At 46.2% G+C, this 17,198-nt stretch overlaps 1 protein-coding gene across 1 annotated transcript in view; it reads left to right on the top strand.

Annotated features, from left to right (window-relative positions):
• The window catches only part of STYXL2 (serine/threonine/tyrosine interacting like 2), a 117,111-nt gene extending 112,270 nt beyond the window's left edge, over positions 1–4,841 (top strand). The window contains exon 6 of the mRNA XM_040339083.1: positions 1,892–4,841. Coding sequence (XP_040195017.1) covers positions 1,892–4,599 — 2,708 coding nt within the window. The 3' untranslated portion in view covers positions 4,600–4,841. The remainder of the gene's footprint in view (positions 1–1,891) is intronic.
• Positions 4,842–17,198: the final 12,357 nt, after the last annotated feature.

The following is a 17,198-nucleotide window of genomic DNA, read 5'->3' as shown; positions in this document are numbered from 1 at the left end:
ATTGTGGGCCACGTCTCAGCATTATGATTGCCCTCAAAAGGGCCGGTTGTATCCGTAAGATTAGATGTCCAGCGCATCCCCTCCCCTTACAATAGATGTCAAGAGCCACCCCACCATCAGAAGTTGCAGGAGAGGTGCGAGGGCCAAATGAAATGGCCTGGAGGGCCGGAATCGGCCCGCGGGCCTTGTGTTTGACACCTGTGATCTAGGGCGATCAAAGAGTTAAATGTGTGCCTAACCAGAGCTTTTATGTTGACTGTGAGATGCTTTTACTGAGGGATGTGCTGGATTGAAACAAAATTCAATCCATCCCAGCTGACAGGACAGAGCTCTGCCTTGTGTACATTTGTAGAGCTCTGTTCTGTCTTTCTTCTTGACGACCAGCAGGTGCCTGCGGACATCCATTGGCCAGCACCACCAGCATGCATGCCCTATAACCAGATATATTATATATATATATATATATATATATATATATATATATATATATATATATATACTGTATATATCTATATATACATATACATACACACACACACACACATTACACCCCAAAGACCCAAGCAATCGTCGACCCATAACAGGCCTAAATGTCTTCTCCAAGGTTATGGAAAAAGAAGTTGTACAACAGCATTTAGACACCCACAAATTACTCGATCCGTTCAATCAGGTTTCCGTCCTGGTCAAGGAACTGAAACAGTACTTCTCAAAATATGGGATGACGCAGCAGACGAAGGAGAATCTTGTCTTCTGGTACAACCTCAATCATTGACAACCTCAATCATTGCCACCCATCAGTGCCCATCGCTGCCACCTATCAGTGCCCATCACTGTCACCTATCAGTGCCACCTATTAGTGCCAATTCTCAGTGCCACCTATCAATGCCCTTCAGTGCCACCTCTCAGTGCCCACCAGTGCTGCCTTATCGGTGCCCATCAGTGCAGCCTATCAGTGCAGCCTCATCAGCGTACATCAATGAAGGAGAAAAATTACCCGTTTGCAAAATGTTATAACAAAATATAAACTGGTTTTGAATTTTTTTTTTTTTAATTGGTCTTTTTACATTTTTTTTGCAAAAATAAAAACCGCAGAGGTGATCAAATACCACCAAAAGAAATAATTCATTTGGGTACAGTGTTGTATGACCCCGCAATTGTCATTCAAAGAGTTAGAGCGCTGAAAGCTGAAAATTGGTCTGGGCAGGAGGGGGGTTTAAAGCGGTAGTTCCCCCTCCAAAAATGTTTTACCCTTAGTCTGATGCTCATTTTGTCTAGGGGAATCGGCTAGTTGTTTTAAAATCGACGCTGTACTTACCGTTGTAGAGAGCGATCTTCTCCGCCACTTCCGGGTTTGGTCTTCGGGGATGGGCGTTCCTTCTTGATTGACAGTCTTCCGACAGGCTCCTGACGGTCGCATCCATCGCGTCACAATTTTCCGAAAGTAGCCAAACGTCAGTGCGCAGGCGCCGTATAGAGCCGCGCCGACGTTCGGCTTCTTTCGGCTACTCGTGACGCGATGGATGCGACCGTCGGAAGACTGTCAATCAAGAAGGAACACCCACTCCCGAAGACCCATACCCGGAAGCGGCAGAGAAGATCGCTCTCTACAACGGTAAGTACAGCGTCGATTTTAAAACAACTAGCCGATTCCCCTAGACAAAATGAGCATCAGACTAAGGGTAAAAAAAATTTGGAGGGGCAACTACCGCTTTAAGTGCCCAGTAAGCAAGTGGTTAAAAAAGTGAAGAAACTTTTTGAAGAATCTTTGTAGAAATGCAAACTTAAAAAAAAACAATTAACATCTAAAAGTTTGTCAAGTTATATTTTATTTGGGATATTTATTTGGCATCTTTCAGAGTAATGACAACCTCAATTCTTTTTTTTTTTACAGGTAAAGTTTTGGTGAACAGTGAGATGGGCATGAGTCGATCAGCAGTCTTGGTTTCAGCGTACTTGATGATATTTCACCACATGACCATTCAAGAAGCCCTAATGACGTTACGCAAAAAGCGAGCAATCTACCCCAACGACAGCTTTATTAAACAGCTTAGAGAACTTAATGAAACCCTGCTTGAGGATCGTGAATATTTTGACATTGATGACGATGATGATAATACCAGTCAGGGCTCCGTCATACAAGCCAAGGCACATTCGATAGTGGTAGAGGAAGAAGATGTGGAGAGTGTCATTAGTGCCAAGGCTCACTCTATCACCGTGGAAGAAGAAGATACAAATAGCGTCATGGGCAGTGCCATGAGCATGATGGGAAAGTCAAGTGTGGTTTCAAAACAGCCTACACTCATTGACGACGATGAAGAAGAAAAACTTTACGAAGAATGGAGAAGAAAACAAGGGCTTCCACCAAAAGAGCTACCAACGAAAGAAAGTGGACAAGGCCCTCAACTTCCAGAAGATGCAGATGAAGATTATGTCCGGCAGATGGTTTACAACTGGCAGAAAGAAAACAGTAAATATCAATCCCTCGACCCTGGAGATGATGGAAGTTCTCTAATGAGTGAGAGAAGATATTCGCCAAGTGAAATAAGCGATGTGGAAAGCGTTACCTCTCAGGAGATTCGGATGCTGAAACAGCAATTTGCTGCAAGTAGAATGAAAAAGGGGAGATCGGACTCCGTATCTACAGATAGTACCTGGGACATGTGGAATGAAAGACTCTTAGAAATCGAAAAGGAAGCCATGACTAAGGCCGAGAAAGGGGATAAAATTAGAGTCAAGGACATCGATGAGGAAAGTCTTTGCTCAGAGGGAGGTTCCCTGTTCAACTTTTGCAAAAACAACAAAAGTAAACTCACTCCACTGGAGAGGTGGAAGGTTAAAAGAATTCAGTTTGGTTTCCACAAAAAGGATTCAGAAGCTTCTGATTCTCAAAGCAAAGATGAAAACAAGAAGAGAGAAGATGATGAAACCAGCCAGTCGGATGTTGATGTTACAGCTTACCAAGCATGGAAGGTAAAACAACAAAAGAAAGTGGGCAATGAAAATAAAGATGAAATTGTCGAAATTGCCAAAGGTGAAGACAGCGCAACTGTTAAACGCAGGCAGAGGAGGATTGAGGTCCTGGAACGCTCCAAGCAGAACTTAGAGGAGAGCCAATCTATGTGTGGTTGGGATAATGAAAGTTCATTGAGCGGTACTATCCCACTAGCTGCTCTTTTTGCTGGTGCCCAGTCGGCTAGTGGTGCTAGTGACACAGCGTCCATGTTAAGCATGCAAAGCAACAGATCACGCGTGTCTCAGGCAAGTCAAGCACAGGTACCCCTAGCTCTTCCACCCACTCTGCCTCCTGGTGCTGGAGATGCCGTTGCCATCACAAGCATTCAAAACTGGATAGCAAATGTGGTGAACGAAACCATAGCTCAGAAAACGAATGAGATCATGATGATGTCCCGAGCTTCCTCAGCTATGAGTATGGCTTCTGGAGACCTTGGAAGAAGAGTAGATGACGACAGATCTTCAATACTTGGTGGGTCCTGCCTGTCTGGTTCTGGGCTGCAACAAAGGGACTTTAAGAGTACGGACTCTGTGTTGTCTTACGACACATCAATGAATTCAAATACAAACATATCAAGTGCAAAGAGAAAGATCACCCAAACCAGTGTGCCTTTGTATGGACTCTTCATGGATGATGTTGACCTGAAAAAGCTTAACCAGAAAGAAAACGAGATGAGAGAGGAGCACACAGAAAAATTATCCCAGTATCGTAAGGAAAAAGTTGTGTCTGATAACAAGCGCAGCTATTTGTACAAAAAGAAAAAGGCAAAAGACAATGATGAGGAAGAAAAAGAGAAGAAGGAGAGCGTCTCAAGTACAAACTTTCAGAGTTCCCGACTGTCAACGAGTCGAGAGTGGGACAAAACTGAAAGGGCTTCTTATTCAGGCAGTCAGTTTTCCAGTTCCAAGAGTACAAGCTCCGAGCTGGAGAGGAATATTAGCAAATGGCTCAATAATGTGAAAACCGAAAGCAAAACAACATCAGAAAGTGAGAGCATTTCGGAAAAGATTGCAAGGAGATCAGGCCATCAGAGAGAGACAAATTCTGAAGTTGGTGAATACAGCAGGAGATTAACAGAAGAAGACAAAGACGTTTCTTCATCTTATCAGAGTTACAGAGACACCCAACGATCTTCATCAAGGTTTTCAGTATCCTCAGAAGAAGAAAGCAACTACTTATGGAAGTCCAAAGCTCACAACTCTCAGTACATGAAGGATGAGAGCCCAGAACCCCACTTCAGTGGCCATTCAGAAGACAGAAACGGATTGGACGACTTTGACCTCTCCAGCACTAGGAGAGCTAGAACAAGTCGTTATCAAGATCTTGAAGATTCCAGTGAGACGGATTCATTTGATTTCAGCTCCAAAAGAAAATTTACTCCAAGTTCCAGGAAGAGTGACGATGACGAGGACAAAGAGAATGGAAATCCAATGGAAAGTCAAAGTTCTGAGGGAAGATGGTCTCAGCATAGAAAGAACAAAGAGGAAGCAAAAGAAATGGATGATGATGATGCTATCATTGCTGCCTGGAGGAACAGGCAGGAGGAAGCCAAAGCAAGACTTAGAAGATGCAAAGAAGAAGACTAAATTTATGTAAACCTACATATCGTCCAAAATATTCACACATCTTCATAAAATTCATAAAACATGTGAATGTGGGCATCTCCATGAAGCTTAGATTTTGCTTTTTGCATCCTTTTGGACTCTCAGCAAGTTTAGCAAATCCTATTTAATGCCACAGCTACAGTGTTTGCCCGATAATAAGACCTAGCATGATTCTTGGGGAGGGCTACAATATAAGCCCTACCCCGAAAATAAGCCCTAGTAAAATTAGTTTAAATTTTTTTTTAAATCCACTTTGCAGAATGATTGCAGCAGCTCCCCCTCTCCTCTCTCCTCCCGCCCGATGCCCACAGCCCCTCCCTCTTCAGCACATGGAGCGGGCAGACGCCAGTGGGACACTGGCTCCCCCCTCCTCCGCTCTCCTCCCGCCCGATGGCCGCAGCCCCTTTCTCCTCAGCGCACAGAGCGGGCAGACGCCAGCAGGACACCGACTCCCCTCTCCTCTGCTCTCCTCCCGCCCGACACCCGCGGCCCCCTCCCAGTGCACGGAGCAGGCATGGAGCAGGCCGACGCCAGCGGGGATCCTGGAGCAGAGAAGAGCCCAGGCAGACCATGCTACAGCCAGGGAAGCTGCAATAAAGGTACTGTATTTTAAGATGCTTTTTACATCAAAATACTGACTCCTGAGAAGACAGGGGACACAGGAGATCTATCATGCTTTAAAGGATTTATTTATTTATTTTCTTTAGGATAACAACCACTTTAGGATCATTGTACATACCATAGTAAAATAAGACACCCCCCGAAAATAAGCCCTAGTGTGTTTTAGGTTGCCAAAATTAATATAAGACCCGGGCTTATTTTCGGGGAAACACGGTATATGCCACCCCAGATTAATGCCATAAGACAGATAGCCACAAAAGTTATGGAAGGAGCCACACAGCGTGTGGAAGGGTAAACATAAGTGTCAAGCCTTATCATGTCCACACACACCCTATAACACAGGTATCAAACACAAGGCCCGTGAGCGGAATCTTGCCCTCCAGGCCATTTCATGTGGCCCTCACATCTCTCCTGCAGCTGCAGGAGAGCTCCAGCCATCCTCCAGACCCCTACTTTCTGCTTTCAAGCATTGCATCCAGCTTCTTCCCAGCAGCAGCATAAGGACTTCTGATGGTGGGGTGGCTCTTGACATCTAATGTAAGGGATGGGGTTGCACTGGACATCTTATTTTTACAGATACAACCAGCCCTTTTGAGGACAATCATAATTCTGATGCTGACCACGATGAAATTGAGTTTGACATCCCTGCCCAATAACATTTCAAAGAGGAAAAAAAGATATACTGTACCTTCCCTGGTGCAACCAGCCCTGCAAACAGAACTACAGGCATAGCCACATTTCCCTTTTATAAAGACACTAAAGTTATGTAGAGACCAATAAATGGCCCAAGAATCAATGTGCATGTTTTAAAACCAGAACTGAGCTGGGTGAAAGTATACAGTTGGAGGGTCTGTCCACGATGCTCAGTTAAAAAAAACAGTGAACCCCAGGTGGTGGCTCCTACATTGGGTCCTGACCTACAATTTGGATGATTCATATGACAGTTGCAACACAAGGGTATTCATAAAGCCTCCATATCTACGTAAAATGTCATGACCACAAAGGCAGGGTGTAACGACATGCCCTGAAATTGTTGGGTGTAACCCCAAATCCTACACATTTTGTATACTTTTAAATAAAATGTGAATGTATTTTTTTATCCCCTAACCAAATAGAAGAGGTCTTCTTATGAAATTTGTTTACTATGCTGTTTACTATTTTGACAATAAAATTGTTTTTGCTTTCTTGTCTACTATGGTCTCCATCAGTTATTCTGTGTGGTTTGTGTGTGTTTTCTGGCTTTATTACTAGAGGGAATTTTCAGGTTTGCCTAACTGGTACATTTGGCAAAACTGTGCTGCCAAAGTGAGCATCTTGGGTAAAAAGTCATACACCTGAAACTTTCAGTTCCTGATTTTAATGATGGTGGGTCAAAGGTATAGAGCTAATGTGTAATGACCTTGCAGTAATACTTTCATGGCCTGTCTGTCTCTTACCTGGTCTGTGTATTAGCGCACAAATTACTTATCTTGCCTTGGGTGTTGACAACCCACTCTACAGAAATAATTTTACTGTTAGGGGTCCTCACAACTTGGGAAATTTTATCAAGGGGTCATGGCACTAGAAGGGTTGAGAACCGCTGCGGCTTAGGGCTTGTACTCTCACATCTACATGGTTACGTAATCTTCCCTCAGTGTGGCTCCACCCTAGCCTCAACAGGAACCACTATTTGACACCATGTTCTCCAAGCCTGCCTTGCCGTGCAATATTGTGCGTTTGGTTTCCTGCTTGCCGCGTGCACTACATTTGTCTCTGTTACCGATCTTGGCATGTTCTCGACTATCCCTGCCTGCTTGTAACGATGACCTTTGGCGTGTTCTCGACTATCCCTGCCTGCTTGTAACCATGACCTTTGGCGTGTTCTCGACTATCCCTGCCTGCTTGTGACCCTGACCTTTAGCGTGCTCTCTGTTTATCCTTGTCTGCTAGTCGCCCCGACCTTTGGCTTATCCCCTTACTATCCCTTGTTGTCCTGGGCTGCTATACAGAATAGATAAAGCTGCGCCACCAAAACAATAAAACACAAATAGTGGTGGTAACCCCAGTCCCCTCAGGCTCAGATATACATATAAATATATAGGGCCAGATTCTCAGAGCAAGTACGCCGGCGTATCTACTGATACGCCGGCGTACTTTCAAATTTGCTGCGTCGTATCTTTAGTTTGAATCATCAAACCAAGATACGACGGCTTCTGTCTTCGATCCGACAGGCGTACGGCTTCGTACGCCTTCGGATCGTAGGTGCAATACTTCGGCGCCCGCTGGGTGGAGTTTGCGTCGTTTTCCGCGTCGGGTATGCTAATTAGCTTTTTCCGTCGATCCACGAAGGTACGCGCGGCCGTCGCATTCTCTTACGTCGTCGCTAGTCGGCTTTTCCCGGCGTATAGTTAAAGCTGCTATTTTGGGGCGTATAGATAGACTTTCCATGTTAAAGTATGGCCGTCGTTCCCACGTCGAATTTTAAAAACATTTTTTGCGTAAGTCGTCCGTGAATAGGAAAGGACGTAACTCACGTCGAAGTTCAAAAACTGACGTCGGTGCGACGTCATTTCGCGCAAAGCACGGCGGGAAATTTCAAAACGGAGCATGCGCATTTCAATTGGCGCGGGGACGCGCTTCATTTAAATGAATCACGCCCCCTACCCGCCCAATTTGAGAGATACGGCGAGAGATACACTACGCCGCCGTAACTTACGGCGCGAAATCTTCCTGGATTCGACTTAGAGCCAGGTAAGATACGGCGGCGTAGCGTATCTCTGATACGCTGCGCCAGGGCAATTCTATGTGAATCTGGCCCATAGAGTCCCAAAAACACTTGGAGTGTGTGCAAATAAGCGGCCCTGAAGACAACACCACCGTGATCTCTTAGCAGTTTCCACACTGAAGTGAAGACCCACCACCGAGTTTAAAAGCCGCTTACCAGAGGGCAGGCTTGTTATGCAGTCGGCTATAGCCCAGCCGCGGCCTTTAATTTAGTGATTTCACAGAGTTACAGGTTCCAGGGAAGAGACATCAGGTGCGATCACAGGCTCATCCAGATGACATAGGTAGAGAAAGGGCGCACCATAGTGTAATTCCGTAAAATTCTCGTTTTATTTTAAGAGATAAAAGGTACTTACAGAAAAGTAGATAAAATCAAGCAGTATAAAACAGATGCCGGCCGGGAACAAGCGGAGCCCTTCCTCCTTATCGTGGTGATTTTTATCGTGACTGCGACATTATGGCAGACACATCAGACACTGGGACCATTGTCATTTTTACAGCGATCAGTGCTATAAAAATGCACTGATTACTGTGAAAATTACACTGGCACTGAAGGGGTTAACCTGTAGGGGGGCGCCGAAGGGGTTAAGTATGACCTAAAGGAGTGATTCTTACTGTGTGGCGGCATGGCTTGGCGTATGACATCACTGATCGCTGTTCCCTATGACAGGGAACAGACGATCAGTGACAGTCTGACTAGGAAGCACGGGGAGAGGTTTGCTTACACTTACCTCTCCCCATTCTTCAGCTCTGTGACCCAATCACGGGACACCGGCGGCGATCACGTCACAGTCACGGAGTACCCGACCGGGTCGCGAGCGCGTCGCTGGCAACGCGCGCGACCCACGGCTGTGCATATTAAAGGGGACGTACATGTACGCCAATATGCGCAGCCATGCCATTATGCTGACGTACATCGGCGTGCGGCTGTCGGCAAGCAGCTAAAGTACTAAAGGCAAACATTTGTTTTTCATTTTGGATAGAGCAAGGGAGGGTTATAGCCCTGTCAGTTTTTTTGCTGTCTGTGTCCCATTGGGACATTTCCCTTCACTTCCTGTCCCTTAGTTATAACAGGAAGTGAGAGGAAAGCCATCCATAGCGAGGGAATCCCGGGTTGTCAACAGAACTAATGTCCCTATTGGAAGGTTTGCTCTCTATTACTGTTTTGGTCTCAACCTAAAATTTGGGATTTTCTGTTAGGCCGGGTACACACGAGCAAACATGTACGATGAAAGCGGTCCGTCGGACCGTTTTCACCGTACATGCCTGCCAGAGGGCTTCTGTACGATGGTTGTACTAACCATCGTACAGAAGTCCGTGCGTAAACACTACGCGGGGCGTGTCCGCGTCATCGCCGCGACGATGACGCGGCGACGTGGGCGGGCCTGCCATTTAAAGGCTTCCACGCATGCGGGCGCTCGGACATGTACGGTAGGTCTGTACTGACGACCGTACATGTCCGAGCGGGCAGGATTCCAGCGGACGGTTTTAAAACACGTCCAGGAATATTTGTCTGCTGGGAAAAGGCCCGGCGGGCAAATGTTTGCTGGAATTCTGCCCGCTCGCGCCCACACACGACCGAACATGTATGCTGAGACTGGCCCGCGGACCAGTTTCAGCAGACATGTTTGGTCGTGTGTACGGGGCCTTACTTTCACTTTCGGTGATAACTGTAAACTGGACAAATAGAGAGGGTGAATCTGCATAATGGGAGCACAGCCAGCAATAAAAACCTGACAAGGGTTCTAATTCCTCTCCACTCTATCCAAAACGAAAAAAAAAGTTTTCTTTAACCACTTAAGGACCGCCTAACGCCGATATACGTCGGCAGAATGTCACGGCTGGGCACAGGCACGTACAGGTATGTCGCGTTTAAGAGCCCAGCCGTGGGTGGCGCGCGCACGCGACCCGGTCCGAAGCTCTGTGACCGAGTTTCGCGGACCCGATCGTCGCCGGTGTCCTGCGATCGGTCACAGGAGCTGAAGAACGGGGAGAGGTGAGTGTAAACACACCTTCCCCATTCTTCACTGTGGCAATGTCAGTGATTTGTCTGTTCCCTGATATAGGGAACGACGATCACTGATATCACCCGCCCCCTACAGTTAGAAACACATATGAGCTCACACTTAACCCCTTCAGCGCCCCCCCCTAGTGGTTAACTCCTAAACTGCAATTGTCATTTTCACAGTAAACAATGCATTTTTATAGCACTTTTCGCTGTGAAAATGACAATGGTCCCAAAAATGTGTCAAAATTGTCCGATGTGTCCCCCATAATGTCGCAGTCATGAAAAAAAAAAAAAAACGCTGATCGCCGCTCTTAGTAGTAAAAAAATGTATTAATAAAAATGCCATAAAACTATCACCTATTTTGTAAACGCTATAAATTTTGCGCAAACCAATCGATAAACGCTTATCGTGATTTTTTTTAACAAAAATATGTAGAAGAATACGTATCGGCCTAAACTGAGAACAAATTAAACGTTTTTTTTATATCTTTTTTGGGGATATTTATTATAGCAAAAAGTAAAAAAATATTGCATTTTTTTCAAAATTGTCGCTCTATTTTTGTTTATAGCGCAAAAAATAAAAACCGCAGAGGTGATCAAATACCACCAAAAGAAAGCTCTATTTGTGGGGAAAAAAGGACGCCAATTTTGTTTGGGAGCCACGTCGCACGGCCGCGCAATTTTCAGTTAAAGCGACGCAGCGCCGAATCGCAAAAACTGGCCAGGTCCTTTACCTGCATAATGGTCCGGGTCTTAAGTGGTTAAGCAACTTGCTGTCTGCCCGTTGTACATGAATTGGTGGGTGAAACACTCCTGAGGGCAGGATGACATTTTAAAGCATCATTTTTTTTTTAAGTGCTCTTGTCTGCGCCCTGGCACATACCCGAGCACTTTACTGAGGAACAGCACTAGAAATTGTAATTCACCCCTCTACAGTATATGTCAGCTCCATCCTGTCTCTGTGACCTGTATATTAACCCCTTACCTCCCTTATTCTGCCTATCTGAACATTAACCCTACTCAGCTCCATCCACTCACTGTATATGACCTGTACATTAACCCCTTCATCTCCTCCTCCGTCTGTGCATGACCCACACTATTATTGTATCCAGTGCTCCATTACCAAGTACCATGTTTTAAAACATGTGGCAAAAAAAATCAGATCATCTTGGCCACCAATGATAGTGGGGGTAGTATAAAGTGTTTTCGGGGTTTATCCGTGACACCTAGCCATTGCACGCAATGCAATTTCATCCTCCAGGGAAGCTTTTCCCACTAATAATGTATTTGTATTCGAATCGATTTGAATTTTTGGAATTTCGAATTCAAATCATTTTCAAATCAATATTGAATCGTTTTTAAATTTGAATATAACAGAAAATAAAAGAAAATAATACAATGGAAAGGAAACAAATAGAACAGAATAAAAAAAAGAATATAATAAAATAGAAAGAATAAAATCCATCTTCTGAAATTCTAATGCCGCGTACAGACGGTCGTTTTATGCGATGTAAAAAAACGACATTTTCTGTGAAGTAAAAAACGACGTTTTTGAAACTTCAATTTTCAAAAACGAAGTTGCCTACACACCATCGTTTTCTCACAATGTTCTAGCAAAGCGCGGTTACGTTCACCACTTTTTTCCATTGAAGCTTGCTTCATAAGTAGCTTCTGGGCATGCGCGGGTTCAAAAACGTCGTTTTAAACGTCGTTTTTTGCTACACGCGGTCAATTTATGTGACACAAAAAACGACGTTTTGAAAAACGACACATAAAATTGAAGCATGCTTCAATTTTTTTTTGGTCGTTTTTTACAAGACATAAAGCAACGTTTTCCCCCACACACGGTCAATGAAATTGACGTTTTTAAAAACGTCGTTTTTTTACATCGCATAAAACGACCGGCATTATAGAAAAGAATAAAATTATAAAAACAATAGAATAAAGTAGAAATAATATAACTGTTTCCCAAAATTTAAATAGAATCAATTCGAAAAATAACAGAATAGTATAGAGCTATGAAGAGTGGCGGGGGGATTTGTGAAGAGTAGAGGTGGGGATTTGTGAAAAATGGGGGGGTGTGAAGAAGTGAGAGCTGTGAAGAGTAGAGGTGGGGATTTGTGACGAGTGGGGGGTGTGAAGAAGTAAGAGCTGTGAAGAGTGGAGGGGGGGGGATTTGTGAAGAGTGGGGGGATTTGTGAAGAGTAGAGGTGGGGATTTGTGACGAGTGGGGGGTGTAAAGAAGTGAGAGCTGTGAAGAGTGGAGGGGGGATTTGTGAAGAGTGGGGGGATTTGTGAAGAGTAGAGGTGGGGATTTGTGAAGAGTGGGGGGTGTGAAGAAGTGAGAGCTGTGAAAAGTGGGGAGGCAGTTTGTGAGGGTTGGGGGTGTGTGAAGAAGTGAGAGCTGTGAAGAGTGGAGGGGGGATTTGTGAAGAGTGGGGGGTGTGAAGAAGTGAGAGCTGTGAAAAGTGGAGGGGGGATTTGTGAATAGTGGGGGGTGAGAAGAGTGGAGGGGGGATTTGTGAAGAGTGGGGGGTGTGAAGAAGTGAGAGCTGTGAAGAGTGGAGGGGGGATTTCTGAAGAGTGGGGGTGTGTGAAGAAGTGAGAGCTGTGAAGAGTGGAGGGGGGATTTGTGAAGAGTGGGGGTGTGAAGAAGTGAGAGCTGTGAAGAGTGGAGGGGGGATTTGTGAAGAGTGGGGGTGTGAAGAAGTGAGAGCTGTGAAGAGTGGAGGGGGGGATTTGTAAAGAGTGGGTGTGTGAAGAGGTGGGGATTTGTGAAGATTGGGGGGGGGTGAAGACGTGAGAGCTGTGAAGAGTGGGGAGGCAGTTTGTGAGGGTTGAGGGTGTGTGAAGAAGTGAGAACTGTGAAGACTGGAGGGGGGATTTGTGAAGAGTGGGGGGTGTGAAGAAGTGAGAGCTGTGAAGAGTGGAGGGGGGATTTGTGAAGAGTGGGGGGAGTGTGAAGAGTAGAGGTGGAGATTTGTGAAGAGTGGGGGGGTGAAGAAGTGAGAGCTGTGAAGAGAAGAGGGGGATTTGTGAAGAGTGGGGGGTGTGAAGAGTAGAGGAGGGGATTTGTGATAAGTGGGGGTGTGTGAAGAAGTGAGAGCTGTGAAGAGTGGAGGGGGGATTTGTGAAGAGTGGGGGGGGTGAAGAGTAGAGGTGGGGACTTGTGAAGAGTGGGGGGGGGTGAAGAAGTGAGAGCTGTGAAGAGTGGGGAGGCAGTTTGCGAGGGTTGGGGTGTGTGTGAAGAAGTGAGAACTGTGAAGAGGGGGGATTTGTGAAGAGTGGGGGGCGTGAAGAAGTGAGAGCTGTGAAAAGTGTTGGGGGGGATTTGTGAGTAGGGAAATTTGTGAAGAGGTGAGTGCCCATGTGCGAGTCTAGGAGTTTACAGATGAAGGGGTGGGGCTTAAACAGGAAGGGGTGGATCTTAAACAGGAAGGGGTGGATCTTAAACAGGAAGGGGTGGAGCTTAAACAGGAAGGGGTGGGACAAATTTAGATGGGGGGCACCCGCCGAATTTAGTCTTGTCTAGGGCAACACAAAACCACAACACACCACTGGTGACAACACAAGAGCACAATTGGGAGACAGGGGCTGAGCGTTGTCACCCTATAACAGGAAGTGCCGGAAAACAACGACCTTCATGTCAGGATCACCAAGGATTATTTTAATGAAAGCTGCCGATTTAAAAAATATTTAAAAGGACTTTTTGAAAGGACATTCAGAAGCACGTGGGAGATTTTAGTAATTGGGATTACATATTCTGTAGGATCTTGCAGGGCTGTATTAGATCAAACATTTTGCTCATGCCATCTGCAATAATGACACGAGCAATAAATGAACACGCGTTTCGCAGTCTGTCATTATCCGCCAGGCGGCTTTTCTTATTCTCCGATTCCACGTGTGTTTTTCTCCCCCTGACAAGGCCCCAAGATTGCTGTGAACCAGAGCCGGGGAGATCTGATGTTCAATTAGGCGAGAAGGAACTTGCAAGATAGAAAGGAACGGGCAGGCGGCACACAGCTAAAGATAACGATCTCGCCCCCCCCCCCCCTCCCCCCCTTCTCTGGAAAAAGAGGATTAGCTCAACTTTTCTCTGCTGCGGCAGCATTGCAAAGAAATATTTCAGCCCTTCCACCGGGGGGCCGGAGAGCATTTGGGGGGCAAGGAAAGGGCCGGGCGAGCTGCGGGGCACGCGGGGCTGATGAGCGACGCGTCTCAGCGCGCCAATTATTAAACTTCTGGGTTCTCTTTACTTTTGTTTTCTATATGGAAGGACAATGGCTTCCTTCTGGGGCACAAGCCGGCCTTGTTTTTATTTTCTTATTAGAAGATCAGATGACTTCTACAGTTTTGCGATTTTCCGCGGCTGATCCAAGAATCGCATACTGAGCGCTTCCGAGGTTAACCCTTTCCCTGCTGGAGACGTGTTTTTATTTGTTGCACACATTTAAAAAAAAAGAAAAAATTGTAGGCCTTAAAACTCCAAAACTTTATGGGGTGGATTCAGAAAGAATTTACGCCGGCGTATCTATTGATACGTCGCGTAAATTCAAAGCTGCGCCGGCGTATCTTCTTTCTGTATTCAGAAAGCAAGATACGCCGAAATTAGGCTAAGATCCGACTGGCGTAAGTCTCTTACGCCGTTGTATCTTAGGGTGCATATTTACGCTGGCTGCTAGGTGGCGCTGCCGTCGATTTCAGCGTAGAATATGCAAATGAGCTGGATACGCCGATTCCGAAACGTACGTCATTTGCGTAAGGCTTTTTCCGGCGTAACGTTACTCCTGCTATATGAGGCATAGCCATAGCCGACGTCGTTCCCGCGTCGATTTTTGAAAATTTTACGTCGTTTGCGGAAGTCGTTCGCGAATAGGGCTTTGCGTAAATTACATTCACGTCGAAAGCATTGACTATTTGCGACGTGATTAGGAGCATGCGCACTGGGGTACCTTCACGGCCGGCGCATGCGCCTTTCGTGAGAAACGTCATTTACGTGGGGTCATGTTTTATTTACATAAAACACGCCCACCTCTTGACAATTTGAATTTGGCGACAGATGTACGCTGCGCCGCCGTAACTTAGGGCGCAGGTTCCTTGTGAATCCAGCCCCAGCCTCACTAAGTTACGGCGGGCTTTCTGAATCTAGCCCTATATATTTTCTGAAAGCAAAGGTCCTGGAGAATAAAATGGTGGTCATTACAGATTTTTTTTTTTATGTCACATGATATTAATGTGATTTTCATAAAAAAAAAAAAGTACACAAAAGTTTATTTTAGGGCACAAAAATGCAATGTATTACCCATTTTTAGTTAAAGTATAAAAGATGAGGTTGCACTGAGTAATTAAAGTGTTACTAAACCCAGTACCCTGCATTCACTATATCTGGTCTCCCCAGGACCCTGCATTCACTATATCTGGTCTCCCCAGGACCCTGCATTCACTATATCTGGTCTCCCCAGGACCCTGCATTCACTATATCTGGTCTCCCCAGGACCCTGCATTCACTATATCTGATCTCCCCAGGACTCTGCATTCACTATATCTGGTCTCCCCAGGACCCTGCATTCACTATATCTGGTCTCCCCAGGACCCTGCATTCACTATATCTGGTCTCCCCAGGAGCCTGCATTCACTATATCTGGTCTCCCCAGGACCCTGCATTCACTATATCTGGTCTCCCCAGGACTCTGCATTCACTATATCTGGTCTCCCCAGGACTCTGCATTCACTATATCTGGTCTCCCCAGGACCCTGCATTCACTATATCTGATCTCCCCAGGACTCTGCATTCACTATATCTGGTCTCCCCAGGACCCTGCATTCACTATATCTGGTCTCCCCAGGACCCTGCATTCACTATATCTGGTCTCCCCAGGACTCTGCATTCACTATATCTGGTCTCCCCAGGACCCTGCATTCACTATATCTGGTCTCCCCAGGACCCTGCATTCACTATATCTGGTCTCCCCAGGACTCTGCATTCACTATATCTGGTCTCCCCAGGACCCTGCATTCACTATATCTGGTCTCCCCAGGTCCCTGCATTCACTATATCTGCTCTCCCCAGGAGCCTGCATTCACTATATCTGGTCTCCCCAGGACCCTGCAGTCACTATATCTGGTCTCCCCAGGACTCTGCATTCACTATATCTGGTCTCCCCAGGACCCTGCATTCACTATATCTGGTCTCTCCAGGACCCTGCATTCACTATATCTGGTCTCCCCAGGACCCTGCATTCACTATATCTGGTCTCCCCAGGACCCTGCATTCACTATATCTGGTCTCCCCAGGACCCTGCATTCACTATATCTGATCTCCCCAGGACTCTGCATTCACTATATCTGGTCTCCCCAGGACCCTGCATTCACTATATCTGGTCTCCCCAGGACCCTGCATTCACTATATCTGGTCTCCCCAGGAGCCTGCATTCACTATATCTGGTCTCCCCAGGACCCTGCATTCACTATATCTGGTCTCCCCAGGACTCTGCATTCACTATATCTGGTCTCCCCAGGACTCTGCATTCACTATATCTGGTCTCCCCAGGACCCTGCATTCACTATATCTGATCTCCCCAGGACTCTGCATTCACTATATCTGGTCTCCCCAGGACCCTGCATTCACTATATCTGGTCTCCCCAGGACCCTGCATTCACTATATCTGGTCTCCCCAGGACTCTGCATTCACTATATCTGGTCTCCCCAGGACCCTGCATTCACTATATCTGGTCTCCCCAGGACCCTGCATTCACTATATCTGGTCTCCCCAGGACTCTGCATTCACTATATCTGGTCTCCCCAGGACCCTGCATTCACTATATCTGCTCTCCCCAGGAGCCTGCATTCACTATATCTGGTCTCCCCAGGACCCTGCAGTCACTATATCTGGTCTCCCCAGGACTCTGCATTCACTATATCTGGTCTCCCCAGGACCCTGCATTCACTATATCTGGTCTCCCCAGGAGCCTGCACTCACTATATCTGGTCTCCCCAGGACCCTACAGTCACTATATCTGGTCTGTAAGTGTCATTTAACTGCAGTAGAGAAAACTCATCTCTTTTGTCCTGCCTTTACTGTGTGGCAGAGCTGTATAAATCCCAGGACTGCATGGAGAGAAATAAAAATCCGATGGAACAGTGTCGGGGACAAGGTCTTTCAGCACCCAAGGAGAAAAGCCCAAGATG

The sequence above is a fragment of the Rana temporaria genome, chromosome 2 (genome assembly GCF_905171775.1).
Source record: "Rana temporaria chromosome 2, aRanTem1.1, whole genome shotgun sequence".
NCBI lineage: Eukaryota > Metazoa > Chordata > Amphibia > Anura > Ranidae > Rana > Rana temporaria.
The sequence above is the reverse complement of the archived record's forward strand: the minus strand, read 5'-3'. Positions and strand labels throughout refer to the sequence as shown.